The sequence below is a fragment of the Bombina bombina genome, chromosome 1 (assembly GCF_027579735.1).
Source record: "Bombina bombina isolate aBomBom1 chromosome 1, aBomBom1.pri, whole genome shotgun sequence".
NCBI lineage: Eukaryota > Metazoa > Chordata > Amphibia > Anura > Bombinatoridae > Bombina > Bombina bombina.
The window spans coordinates 400,156,892-400,171,853 of record NC_069499.1 but is presented as its reverse complement, the minus strand read 5'-3'; the positions used below and the strand labels follow the sequence as shown (position 1 = coordinate 400,171,853).

Below are 14,962 nucleotides of genomic sequence, written 5' to 3'. Positions count from 1 at the left end.
TTTTTTCAGTTCTTTTGACAGACTTGCAGTCTAGCCAATCAGTGCCTGCTCCCAGATTACTTCACGTGCATGAGCACAGTGTTATCTATATGAAATATGTGAACTAACACCCTCTAGTGGTGAAAAACTGTTAAAATGCAATCTGAAAGATGTGGGCTTCAAGGTCTTAAGAAATTAGCATATGAACCTCCTAGGTTAAGCTTTCAACTAAGAATACCAAGAGAACAAAGCAAAATTGGTGATAAAAGTAAATTGGAAAATTGTTTAAAATTACATGCTCTATCTGAATCATGAAAGTTTATTTTGGCCTTGACTGTCCCTTTAAGATTCTTCCAAAACATTTGGGCAGATTCTGTTCAAAATCAATGGATTCAGAGTATTGTCTCTCACGGGTACAGAATAGGATTCAGAGTAAGACCTCCTGTGAGAAGATATTTTCTATTTCATGCATCCCAGCAAATCCAGTAAAGGCTCAGGCTTTTCTGAAGTGTGTTTCAGACCTGGAGCTTTCAGGGGTAATCATACCAGTTCTGTTTCAGGAACAGGGTCTGGGGTTATATTCAAATCTATTCATTGTCCCAAAGTAAGAAAATTAATTCAGGCCAGTTCTCGATCTGAAAATTTTGAATCGTTATATGAGACTACCAACTTTCAAAATGGTGACTATGACTATTCTGCCTTTTGTTCAGTAAGAGCATTATATGTCCACAATAGACTTACTACAGGGTGCATAGCTTCATATTCCGATTCATCCAGATCATTATCAGTATCTGAGATTTTCTTTTCTAGACAAGCATTACCAATTTGTCGCTCTTCCATTTGGCCTAGCGACAGCTCCAAGAATCTTTTCAAAGGTTCCCGGTTCCCTACTCTTTATAATCGGAGAACGGGGTATTGCGGTGTTTCCTTATTTCGACAATATCTTGGTACTAGCTTAGTATTTACATTCTGCAGAATCTCACACAAATCAACTAGTGTTGTTTCTTCGAAAACATGGTTGGAGGATCAATTTACCAAAAAGTTCTTTGATTCCTCAGACAAGGGTCACCTTTTTAGGTTTCCAGATAGATTCAGTGTCCATGACTCTGTCTCTTACAGACAAGAGACGAATAAGATTGGTTTCAGCTTGTCGGAACCTTCAGTCTCAACCATTCCCTTCAGTAGCTATGTTCATGGAAGTTTTAGGTCTCATGACTGCAGCATTGGACGCGATCCCCTTTGCTCGTTTTCATATAAGACCTCTCCAGCTTTGTATGCTGAACCAATGGTGCAGGGATTATACAAAGATATCACAATTAATATCCTTAAATCCCAATGTTAGACTCTATCTAACTTGGTGGTTAGATAACCATTGTATAGTTCAAGGGGCCTCTTTTGTTCGTCCAACCTGGACTGTGATCACAACAGAGGCAAGTCTTTCAGGTTGGGGAGCTGTCTGGGGATCTCTGACAGCACAAGGGGTTTGGAAACCTCAAGAGGCGAGGTTACCAATCAATATTTTAAAACTCTGTGCTATTTTCAGAGCTTTTCAGGTTTGGCCTATGTTGACGAGAGAACCGTTCATTTGTTTTCAGACAGACAATATCACAATTGTGGCATATGTCAATCATCAGGGTGGGACTCACAGTCCCCAAGCTATGAAAGAAGTAACTTGGATACTTGCTTGGGCGGGAATCCAGCTCCTGTCTAATTTCTGCGGTTCATATCCCAGTTATAGACAATTGGGAAGCGGATTATCTCAGCCGTCAGACTTTACATCCGAGAGAATGGTCGCTCCATCCAGATGTGTTTTCTCAGATTGTTCAGATGTGGGGTCTTCCAGAAATAGATCTGATGGCTTCTCATCTAAACTAGAAACTACCCGGGTACCTGTCCAGGGATCCTCAGGCGGAAGCGGTGGATCCGTTAGCAGTTCCTTGGTCCTTCCAACCTGCTTATATCTTCCCGCCTCTGGTTCTTCTTCCAAGAGTGATTTCCAAGATCATCATGGAACAATCATTTGTGTTGATGGTGGCTCCAGCATGGCCTCACAGGTTTTGGTATGCGGATCTCATTCGGATGTCCAGTTGTCAACCTTGGCCACTTCCATTAAGGCCAGACCTTCTGTCTCTGGGTCCATTTTTTTCCATCAGGATCTCAAATCGTTAAATTTGAAGGTATGGAAATTGAACGCCTAGTGCTTAGTCATAGAGGTTTCTCTGACTCAGTGATTAATACTATGTTACAGGCTCGTAAATCTGTTTCTAGGAAGATTTATTATCGAGTTTGGAAAACTTATATTTCATGGTGGTGTTCTCATAAATTGTCCTGGCATTCTTTTAGAATTCCTAGAATTTTACAGTTTCTTCGGGATGGTCTGGATAGGGGTTTGTCTGCAAGTTCCTTGAAGGGACAAATCTCTGCTATTTCTGTTTTATTTCACAGAAAGATTGCTAAGCTTCCTGATATTTACTGTTTTGTACAGGCTTTGGTTTGTATCAAGCCTGTCATTAAATCAATCTCTCCTCCTTGGATTCTTAATTTGGTTTTGAACGCTTTACAGTCTCCTTCGTTTGATTGAGCCTATGCATTATGCATTCTTTGGACATTAAACTACTTTCTTGGAAAGTGTTGTTCCTTTTGGCCATCTCTTCTGCTAGAAGAGTGTCTGAATTATCTGCTCTTTCTTGTGAATCTCCTTTTCTGATATTCCATCAGGATAAGGCAGTATTGCGAACTTCATTTAAATTTCTTCCTAAGGTTGTGAATTCTAACAACATTAATAGAGAAATTGTTGTCCCTTCTTTGTGTCCTAATCCTAAGAATTCTTTGGAGAGATCCTTACATTCTTTGGATGTGGTAAGAGCTTTGAAATATTATGTTGAAGCTACTAAATATTTCAGGAAGAATTCTGGTCTGTTATCTTTTCTGGTTCTAGGAAAGGTCAGAAGGCTTCTGCCATTTCCTTAGCATCTTCGTTAAAGCTTTTGATTCATCAGGCTTATTTGGAGTCGGGTCAGGCCCCGCCTCAGAGAATTACAGCTTATTCTACTAGATCAGCCTCCACTTCATGGGCTTTTAAGAATGAAGCTTCAGTTGATCAGATTTGCAAAGCAGCAGCTTGGTCTTCTTTGCATACATTTACTAAATTCTACCATTTTGATGTATTTGCTTCTTCTGAAGCAGTTTTTGGTAGAAAAGTTTTCCAGGCAGCTGTTTCAGTTTGATTCATCTACTTATGTTTAAGTTTTTTCATTTCATTATGAAAATAAACTTATAATTTGGGTTGTGGATTAATTTTTTCAGTGGAAAATGGCTGTTATTTTATCCCTCCCTCTCTAGTGACTCTTCTGTCACTAGCTCATGGACTCTTGCCAATTACATGAAAGAAAACATAATTTATGTAAGAACTTACCTGGTAAATTAATTTTTTTCATATTGGCAAGAGTCCATGAGGCCCACCCTTTTTATGGTTGTTATGATTTTTTGTATAAAGCGCAATATTTTCCAAATTCCTTTGTTGATGCTTTCTACTCCTTTCTTTATCACCCCACTTCTTGGCTATTCGTTAAACTGAATTGTGGGTGTGGTGAGGGGTGTATTTATAGGCATTTTGAGGTTTGGGAAACTTTGCCCCTCCTGGTAGGATTGTATATCCCATACGTCACTAGCTCATGGACTCTTGCCAATATCAAAGAAATTAATTTATCAGGTAAGTTCTTACATGAATTATGTTTTTCTACCTGCGTGTGCTATGCATCAGTAATAAATGAAAACATAAATTATTTAATGTGTCTTTTTATCTAGGGAATTCAGCCAGATTTAGAGATCTGAGGAATCCTGCAGTTTGTGGAATTCTGTCTCCTAAAAGCCCTTAAAGGGATAGTATATTAGTATATCAGTATATTTGTACTTATAGCCCTTTATATATGTTATGGGCAGTTTTGTATAAGACCCTTAAAGTGACAGTTTTGTGTATTTTAGGAAAATCCTTAATCCTTACTATAAGCATAGTATAGATAGTATGCTTATATATATTATTTTTATACATGCTTATTTGTACTATAAGCATAGTATACTATACTATAGGCAGTTTCTTATATAGATTCTGCTTTAGTTCTAGACTTTTTTTTTTTTTAAAGTGTCAAAACAATTTTCTCTTATCGTCCCAAGTCTCTATGACGTCACATGCAGTGCTCTGTGGTTCCTCTCAGTCTCCTGGAGGAGTGTATTTGCATACATAATTTACAGTTCTGGTATCCTCTGCGGTATCTGCGACTGGTCTGTTTCTCCCTGTTTCCAGGGAAAATGCAAGAGGACATTTAATGTTTCAGATAATAAGGTTTCTGCTACACAGGTTTGCCTTCTTCTAAGTTGAGGAGGATTTCCCGGTAGTTTCTGAGGGCGAATTCTCAGATTTGGACAGTATAACTCATTCATCAGTGTGACCCCCCTTATCTTATTTTCCATTTGGATAAGGCGGTCCTTTGTACTAAATTGGGATTTCTTCTTAAGGTGGCTTCGGACCACAATATCAATCAGGAAATTGTCCTTCGTTCTGTCCTAATCCTTCTTCCATTAAGGACCGTCTGTTACATATCCTGTATGTTGTGCGCAGTTCTATCTGCAGGCTACTAGGGTTTTTCGGCAATCTCCTGCCCTTTTTGTTGTGTTTTCTGGTAAACGTAAGGGCCAGAAGGCCTCTTCTTCTACTCTTATTGGTTGAGAAAGGTCTTTCGGTTGGCCTATGAGACAGCTGGTCAACAGCCTCCTGAGAGAATCTTGGCTCATTCCACTAGGACTGTCTCTTCTTCTTGGGCCTTTAAAAACGAGGCTTCTATGGAGCAAATCTGCAAGCCACTTGGTCTTCGTTGCCTTCTTTTTCCAAATTCTACAAATTTGATATCTTTGCCTCTGCTGAGGCTTCTTTTGGGAGGAAAGTTCTTCAACTGGTGGTGCCTTCTGTTTAGGTTCGCCTGTCTTGTACTCTTTCCCTCCCTTTCTGTGTCCTCTAGCTTGGGTATTGGTTCCCACTAGTAATTAGAATGGATTTGTGGACCCCCTCCATGCCATTGGAAAGAAAACAAAATTTATGCTTACCTGATAAATAATTTTCTTTCCTGGCATGGAGAGTCCACGTCCTGCCCATATCTAAATTTCTGGGACTGCTATTTGTTTTTGTCATTTAATAAACTTCAGGCACCTCTATACCCTTTGTGTTCTCTTTCCATATTCCTTCGGCTGAATAACTGGGGGATTGTGGGAAGTTGGAAGATACTTAAAGCTTTGCTGGGGTGTTCTTTGCCTCCTCCTGGTGACTAGGAGTTGAATTCCCACTAGTTATTGCAATGGATTAGTGGACTCTCCATGCCAGGAAAGAAAATAATTTATCAGGTAAGCATAAATTTTGTTTTTGTCTATATGCATTTCATTTAAAGAATATTTTTGTGCAAGCTATGTAATTTTAAATCATAGCTACTTTTTTGAAGCATGTAGATCACAAATGCACTATGATAACATGAAAATAATTTGGGATACATATTTATAGTAAACTTAGAGGCATTGAAATGTATAATGTTGGTACAATTTGTTTTTATTACATCTTCCTTGGTTGTGTGTCTTTCAGGGTAATTGGGACACTTCTGGAAGTGAACTAAGTGAAGGAGAATTAGAAAAACGGCGAAAAACCCTCTTAGAACAACTGGATGATGATCAATAAGAATGTTTCAAAACCAAATAAGTTTACATGTAATAATTGCCTAATATGAATTAATAACCGGGAATTGTTCTGTTAAGTAAAAACACTTGGCTTAAAACTGCTGCTGTTTGTACAAACAAAAAACTCCATTGGAGAGGACTTGGACGTCTTTCCAAAGTATAAAAACCCAGCTGTAAATCTTAGTTTTCAAAGTGTTGCCTTAAGAACTTAATAATGGAATGTGCCACACAATTTTATGTGACTGGTGCAATGTACTTGTCTAGAACCTAAAAATTTGGCTTTGAATGGGGGCGGATGAACTGTAATTGAAACACAATCCTATTTTTTTATTTGTTTTGTTTTATTCACAGTATATTCCACTTGTTTCAGTTATTTCTGTGTAAACATTTCTGATTTGGAATATTTTTGTACATTTTATGAAGTATTAAAACATTGTCTTTTTAGTTTTGTGCTAGTATTTATTCAGGAATTGACCAGAATGTAACATCATCTAAGCAACCGGTCTTCGAATAAAAAAACAATGGTGTCCAATGATATGTTGACTAAGTTAAATGTTCATTTATGTCTCAGTACTGGGAGTGGCTTTTAAGTCATACTTCCACTGCCAGTGACACGATTTAAAAATGCAGATGACCAATTATTGCCATTTTATGCATTTATAAACTGTTTAATTTGATGCCAAACTATATATATTTGGTCTTTTTGTTACTGGAAATACAATATATAATTTGCTCTGTGTTTTACATGGATGTATATATGAATACAAAGCACAGCAGATTTACCTGTATTCTTTAATACAGTTTTCAATAATTTTTGTTGAAACAATTATTAAAATGGAAGACCTCTTTGTAATAGTTTTGTGTGTGGATCTCTTTATATTTCTTTGGTTTTTATAATTAAAAATATGCTATATTTATGCTGTTATCATATGCAATATGATTAAATGTATGGTAGCCTGGACATATGTTGTTAGCTCCCCACTTATACTGTAGGTATCCCATATGTCTCAAATCGTTTGGTATAGGCTCAGCGGATTTTTGTTGTATTAAAAGAGGAAAGGCAAATTGTTTGGAGGCTGCTGTGCTTTGTGTAAGATACAATTTTACAGTAAAGGTAATATTCCTAGCATTATGGTTTGTATTATTGTTCTGGAAAACATTGTACCTTCTATTTGTATGACCATTATTCTTAAAGAAGGTTTCTAAAGATATCTTGAGAATTAGCTTCCTAAACAAGAATCAAAGTCTGCAATTTTGTTTATATTGATCAATAACATCCATCTATACGTATATGGTGAAGCAAAAACCACAATTATATTCTGAGTATGCTGGTAAAGGTGTAGATATAGATGTCCCAGATTACAGTGAGATCAGAATGCGGTGACTTAACACGGCCAGCGTTAGCTCCAGTTAAGCTCCTCCTATAGCCCGTTAGCTTCCAGCAATGCGCTATGATTCTTCGTAAGATCTGTAACTCCCAGTAATTAAAAAGCATGTAGCATTAGTTATTAGGGTGTATGCACAGATCCAAAGTGTAACCGTATGTCCTTGATAAGTATCCAGTCTCACTGATGAACCGTTACTGTTGTAATGGCGGCGGTAACAAAGCTGAGTCGGCTAAGGGCTTCTCCAATCTGCCTTCAAATTTGTAACAAAATTGTAGCAAACAGAATTGCAAACTCAGCAGTCAAACCAACAAATAGGAGAGAGGAAAGTCCATTTTATTTGTTGTAACTGTAAAAACATAAAGGGCACAGCAGAACAGACCTGCACATCTGACGCGTTTCCTGCCTTTAACGGCACTTCATCAGAGCAGTTGAGCAGGTGTATCTCACAGATTTAGATTACCAGAGGAGGTTATTAATAAAAACTAATCAGATTCAAAGTTGGAAAATAAACCTTTACGATCTCCTCGGTATTGAAAAATGACATACAAATAAATATAAAAAGGTAAATGTAGTTTGGGATCAGATAGAAGATAGATCAGGAAAGTTTCTTTCTTTTTTATGACACGATGAGTCCACGGATCATCTTAATTACTAATGGGATATTCACCTCCTGGTCAGCAGGAGGCGGCAAAGAGCACCACAGCAAAGCTGTTAAATAGCTCCTCCCTTTCCTCCCACTCCAGTCATTCTCTTTGCCTACATTAGTGCTAGGAAGTGGTAAAGTTAGGTGTTAGAAAAGATTCTTCAATCAAGAGTTTATTATTTTTAAAGTAGTGCAAGATTGTGCTGCTTTGTTCTAGGGTGTAGCCGTAGTCCATATCAGTCTCTTCAGTAGAGCATTGGTGGCTTTAGAGCAATGGGAACTTGTGGGACATAATTCTCACTGCGCCTCCCATATATTGATGCTGCCCTAACCCTGAAAACCTGAGGGATTCTTACTCAGGACTTTCTTTTCATTCAACAGGTTCATGGGAGGGAGAGGACCTCTCAAACCTGAGAACTGCCTTGCTGTCGGGCAGCATATGAGGTAAGTGCTGACTTTTTTTCTGGGGGAAGGTTAATCTCAGAAATAAAGGACACTTTATTTATTGTATTCCTCATTATTACTCTACATAGTCTCCCCTACAACATAGGGGACATTTAGGCAGCATTGAAGCAGGCACTGGGGCTGATTTTACTTTACTGTGGTTCCACATCTCCCGGCGGGTTTGTGAACTAATAACCAACCGGTAGAGTTACTTGGTCACGCCCACGATGGGAGGTACCGTTGGTAGTGTAGACTAATTGCGTGCCATTTCTTTTACAAGATACGATGAGTCCACGGATTTCATCCTTACTTGTGGCATATTGCCTCCTGGTCAGCAGGAGGCGGCAAAGAGCTCCACAGCAGAGCTCTATAAATAGTTCCTCCCTTCCCTCCCAACCCAGTCATTCTCTTTGCCTGTGTTAGTAAGATAGGAGCTGGCAAAGTGAGGTGGGTTAGTTTAGTTTCTTCAATCAAGATTTTATTATTTTTAAAGTAGTGCCTCTGAGTACTGCTTTGTGCTGTGGTGTAGCCTTGACCAGATCAATCTCTTCAGTAAAAAAAGAAGCATCTGGTGGCTTTAAGGCAATAGGAACTGGTGGGATTTTATTCTCGCTGCGCTTCCTATACATATTTCTTTCATGTAATTAGCAAGAGTCCATGAGCTAGTGACGTATGGGATATACATTCCTACCAGGAGGGGCAAAGTTTCCCCAACCTCAAAATGCCTATAAATACACCCCTCACCACACCCACAATTCAGTTTTACAAACTTTGCCTCCCATGGAGGTGGTGAAGTAAGTTTGTGCTAGATTCTACGTTGATATGCGCTTCGCAGCAGGCTGGAGCCCGGTTTTCCTCTCAGAGTGCAGTGAATGTCAGAGGGATGTGAAGAGTATTGCCTATTTGAATACAATGGTCTTCCTCTAGGGGATCTATTTCATAGCTTCTCTGTTATCAGTCGTAGAGCTTTCTTCTCCTACCTCCCTTTTCAGATCGACGATATACTCTTATATACCATTACCTCTACTGATTCTCGTTTCAGTACTGGTTTGGCTTTCTACTATATGTAGATGAGTGTCTTAGGGTAAGTAAGTCTTATTTTATTTATGACACTCTAAGCTATGGTTGGGCACTTTATATGTAAAGTTCTAAATATATGTGTTTAAACTTATATTTGCCATGATTCAGGATAATCAGTATTCCTTTATTCAGACTGTCAGTTTCATTTTTTGGGATAATGCATATGAATAAATATTTTTTCTTACCTTAAAATTATTTTCGATTGACTTTTTTCCCTGCGGGCTGTTAGGCTCGCGGGGGCTGAAATGCTTCAATTTATTGCGTCATTCTTGGCGCAAACTTTTTTTGGTGCAAAATTTTGTCATTTCCGGCGCCTTAATTGACGCCGGAAGTTTATTCGTTGGTTGTGTCATTTTTGACGTTTATGTATTTTAGACGTTCTTTTACGCCAAAAAATGTGGGTAGGATGTGGCGTCATTCTTGGCGCCAAAAAATATGGGCGTTGTACTTAGCGCCAATAATGTGGGCGTCATATTGGCGACAAAAAATGTGGGCGTCATTCTTGTCTCCACCTTTTTTCCACATTATTTAAGTCTCACTTTTTCATTGCTTCTGGTTGCTAGAGGCTTGTTCATTTGGCATTTTTTCCCATTCCTGAAACTGTCATTTAAGGAATTTGATAATTTTGCTTTATATGTTGTTTTTTCTATTACATATTGCAAGATGTCTCAACCTGACCCTGGATCAGAATCTACTTCTGGAAAGACGCTGCCTGATGCTGGTTCTACCAAAGTTAAGTGCATTTGTTGTAAACTTTTGGTATCCGTTCCTCCGGCTGTAGTTTGTGTTAGCTGTCATGATAAACTTTCTAATGCAGATAGTGTTTCCATTAGTAATAATCCTTTACCCATTGTTTTTCCTTCAACATCTAATGTTCAGGATGTTCCTGTTAATGTGAAAGAATTTCTATTAGGAAGGCTCTGTCTGTTATTCCTATTTCCAGCAAACGTAAAAGGTCTTTTAAAACTTCTCATATTTCAGATGAATTTTTAAGTGACCACCATCATTCTGACTTATCTGTTTCTGATGAGGATCTATCTGGTTCAGAAGATTCTGCCTCAGATATTGACACTGATAAATCTTCATATTTATTTAAAATGGAATTTATTCGTTCTTTACTTAAAGAAGTATTGATTGCATTAGATATGGAGGAGTCTAGTCCTCTTGATACTAAATCTACTAAGCGTTTAAATTCGGTTTTTAAACCTCATGTAGTTATTCCAGAAGTTTTTCTAGTTCCTGTTGCTATTTCAGAAGTAATTTCTAGGGAATGGAATAGTCTGGGTATCTCATTTACTCCTTCTCCAAGGTTTAAGAAATTGTACCCTGTGCCATCTGATAGATTAGAGTTTTGGGACAAAATCCCTAAAGTTGATGGGGCTATCTCTACTCTTGCTAAACGTACTACTATTCCTACGGCGGATAGTACTTCCTTTAAAGATCCTTTAGATAGGAAGCTTGAATCCTTTCTAAGGAGAGCTTATTTATGTTCAGGTAATCTTCTTAGACCTGCTATTTCTTTGGCTGATGTTGCTGCAGCTTCCACTTTTTGGTTGGAGGCTTCAGCGCAACAAATGTCAGACCATAATGCTTATAGCATTGTTAAACTTCTTCAACATGCTAATAACTTTGTGATGCCATTTTTGATATCATTAGAATTGATGTCAGGTATATGTCTTTAGCTATTTTAGCTAGAAGAGCTTTATGGCTTAAATCTTGGAATGCAGATATGACTTCTAAGTCAACTTTACTTTCTCTTTCTTTCCAAGGTAATAAATTATTTGGTTCACAGTTGGATTCAATTATTTCAACTGTTACTGGGGGGAAAGGAACCTTTTTGCCTCAGGACAAAAAATCTAAAGACAAATACAGGGCTGCTGATCGTTTTCGTTCCTTTCGTCAGAATAAGGAACAGAAGCCTGACCCTTCCCCTAAAGGAACGGTTTCCGTTTGGAAACCATCTCCAGTCTGGAATAAATCCAAGCCTTTTAGAAAGTCAAAACCAGCTCCCAAGTCCACATGAAGGTGCGGCCCTCATTCCAGCACAGCTGGTAGGGGGCAGGTTACGATTTTTCAAAGATATTTTGGATCAATTCGATTCACAGTCTTTGGATTCAGAACATTGTTTCACAAGGGTACAGAATAGGTTTCAAGGTAACACCACCTGTGAGAAGAATTTTTCTCTCTCACATTCCAGTAAACCCAGTGAAGGCTCAGGCATTTCTGAAATGTGTTTCAGACCTAGAGTTGGCTGGGGTAATTGTGCCAGTTCCAGTCCTGGAACAGGGTCTGGCGTTTTATTCAAATCTATTCATTGTTCCAAAGAAGGAGAATTCCTTCAGACCAGTTCTGGATCTAAAAATATTGAATCGTTATGTAAGGATACCAACATTCAAAATGGTGACTATAAGGACTATTCTGCCTTTTGTTCAGCAAGGGCATTATATGTCTACAATAGACTTACAGAATGCATATCTTCATATTCCAATTCATTCAGATCACTATAAGTTCCTGAGATTCTCTTTTCTAGACAAGCATTACCAGTTTGTTGCTCTTCCGTTTGGCCTAGCAACAGCTCCAAGGAGTTTTTCAAAGGTTCTCGGTGCCCTTCTCTCTGTGATCAGGGAACAGGGTATGGTGGTATTTCCTTATTTGGACGATATCTTGGTACTTGCTCAGTCTTTACGTTCTGAAGAATCTCATACGAATCAACTTGTGTTGTTTCTTCAAAGACATGGTTGGAGGATCAATTTACCAAAGAGTTCATTGATTCCTCAGACAAAGGTAACCTTTTTGGGTTTTCAAATAGATTCAGTGTCCATGACTCTGTCTCTAACAGAAAAGAGACGTCTGAAGTTGGTTTCAGCTTGTCGAAACCTTCAGTCTCAATCATTCCCTTCGGTAGCTTTGTGCATGAAAATTCTAGGTCTCATGACTGCTGCATCGGACGCGATCCCCTTTGCTCGCTTTTACATGAGACCTCTTCAGCTTTGTATGCTGAACCAGTGGTGCAGGGATTATACAAATATATCACAATTAATATCCTTAAATCCCAATGTTCGATCTTCTCTGACTTGGTGGTTGAATCACCATCGTCTAATTCAAGGGGCCTCTTTTGTTCGTCCAACCTGGACTGTAATCTCAACAGATGCGAGTCTTTCAGGTTGGGGAGCTGTATGGGGGATCTCTGACAGCACAGGGGGTTTAGGAATTTCAGGAGGCGAAATTACCAATCAACATTTTGGAACTCCGTGCGATTTTCAGAGCTCTTCACTTCTGGCCTCTTCTGAAGAGAGAATCGTTTATTTGTTTTCAGACAGACAATGTCACAACCGTGGCATATGTCAATCATCAAGGGGGGACTCACAGTCCTCAGGCTATGAAAGAAGTATCTCGGATACTTGTATGGGCGGATTCCAACTCCTGTCTAATCTCTGCGGTTCATATCCCAGGTGTAGTCAATTGGGAAGCGGATTATCTCAGTCGCCAGACGTTACATCCGGGCGAATGGTCTCTTCACCCAGAGGTATTTCTTCAGATTGTTCAAATCTGGGGACTTCCAGAAATAGATCTGATGACCTCTCATCTAAACAAGAAACTTCCCAGGTATCTGTCCAGATCCAGGGATCCTCAGGCGGAAGCAGTGGACGCGCTGTCGTTTCCTTGGAATTATCAACCTGCTTATATCTTTCCACCTCTAGTTCTTCTTCCAAAAGTGATTTCCAAAATTCTAATGGAACGTTCGTTTGTATTGCTGGTGGCTCCAGCATGGCCTCACAGGTTTTGGTATGCGGATCTCGTTCGGATGGCAAGTTGCCAACCTTGGACACTTCCGTTAAGGCCAGACCTTCTATCTCAAGGCCCTTTTTTCCATCAGGATCTCAAATCATTAAATTTGAAGGTATGGAGATTGAACGCTTGATTCTTTGTCATAGAGGTTTCTCTGACTCAGTTATTAATACTATGATACAGGCTCGTAAATCTGTGTCTAGAAAGATTTATTATCGAGTTTGGAAGACTTACATTTCATGGTGTTCTTCTCATAAATACTCTTGGCATTCTTTTCGAATTCCAAGAATTTTACAGTTTCTTCAGGATGGTTTGGATAAGGGTTTGTCTGCAAGCTCTTTGAAAGGTCAAATCTCTGCTCTTTCTGTTCTTTTTCACAGAAAGATTGCTAATCATCCTGATATTCATTGTTTTGTTCAGGCTTTGGTTCGTATCAAGCCTGTCATTAAGTCAATCTCTCCTCCTTGGAGTCTTAATTTGGTTCTGAGGGCTTTACAGGCTCCTCCGTTTGAACCTATGCATTCTCTGGATATTAAATTACTTTCTTGGAAAGTGTTGTTCCTTTTAGCCATCTCTTCTGCTAGAAGAGTTTCTGTGTTATCTGCTCTTTCTTGTGAATCTCCTTTTCTGATATTTCATCAGGATAAGGCAGTGTTGCGGACTTCATTTCAATTTTTACCTAAGGTTGTGAATTCTAACAACATTAGTAGAGAGATTGTTGTCCCTTCATTATGTCCTAATCCTAAGAATTCTCTGGAGAAATCTTTACATTCTTTGGATGTAGTTAGAGCTTTGAAATATTATGTTGAAGCTACTAAAGGTTTTAGAAAGACTTCTAGTCTATTTGTCATCTTTTCTGGTTCTAGAAAAGGTCAGAAGGCTTCTGCCATTTCTTTGGCATCTTGGTTAAAGTCTTTGATTCATCATGCTTATGTAGAGTCGGGTAAGTCCCCGCCTCAAAGGATTACAGCTCATTCTACTAGGTCAGTTTCTACTTCCTGGGCTTTTAGGAATGAAGCTTCTGTTGATCAAATTTGCAAAGCAGCAACTTGGTCTTCTTTGCATACTTTTACTAAATTCTACCATTTTGATGTTTTCTCTTCTTCAGAAGCAGTTTTTGGTAGAAAAGTACTTCAGGCAGCTGTTTCAGTTTGATTCTGCTGCTTATTATTTCATTTTTTGATTTGGGTTGTGGATTATTTTTTCAGCGGAATTGGCTGTCTTTATTTTATCCCTCCCTCTCTAGTGACTCTTGCGTGGAAGTTCCACATCTTGGGTATCTGCTATCCCATACGTCACTAGCTCATGGACTCTTGCTAATTACATGAAAGAAAACATAATTTATGTAAGAACTTACCTGATAAATTCATTTCTTTCATATTAGCAAGAGTCCATGAGGCCCACCCTTTTTTTGTGGTGGTTATGATTTTTTTTGTATAAATCACAATTATTCCAATTCCTTATTTTTTTATGCTTTCGCTCCTTTCTTATCACCCCACTTCTTGGCTATTCGTTAAACTGAATTGTGGGTGTGGTGAGGGGTGTATTTATAGACATTTTGAGGTTTGGGAAACTTTGCCCCTCCTGGTAGGAATGTATATCCCATACGTCACTAGCTCATGGACTCTTGCTAATATGAAAGAAATGAATTTATCAGGTAAGTTCTTACATAAATTATGTTTTGCCGCCCTAAATACAGATAGCCTAAGCACTTTTAACTCAGGCTTATCTTATTCCACAGGGCTATGGGAGGGAGAGGACCTCTGAAAACCTGCCTGATGGATTGCTATGCTGTGTTGAGATAAGTGCTAACTTTTTATTCTGGGTCATAGATCTCCGAGAAGTTGGAGCACTGTACTTAAGGGTAAGAACTCCTGTATTCTAAAGAAGAGACCTTTCGGACAGTGTTTCCTTAGCAGGG

The 14,962-nt window shown here is 38.8% G+C and overlaps 1 protein-coding gene across 1 annotated transcript in view; it reads left to right on the top strand.

Moving 5' to 3' along the window:
* PRPF40A (pre-mRNA processing factor 40 homolog A) overlaps positions 1–6,552 on the top strand; it is a 143,218-nt gene extending 136,666 nt beyond the window's left edge. Inside the window, exon 27 of the mRNA XM_053698306.1 lies at positions 5,606–6,552. Coding sequence (XP_053554281.1) covers positions 5,606–5,698 — 93 coding nt within the window. The 3' untranslated portion in view covers positions 5,699–6,552. The remainder of the gene's footprint in view (positions 1–5,605) is intronic.
* The last annotated feature ends 8,410 nt before the right edge of the window (positions 6,553–14,962 follow it).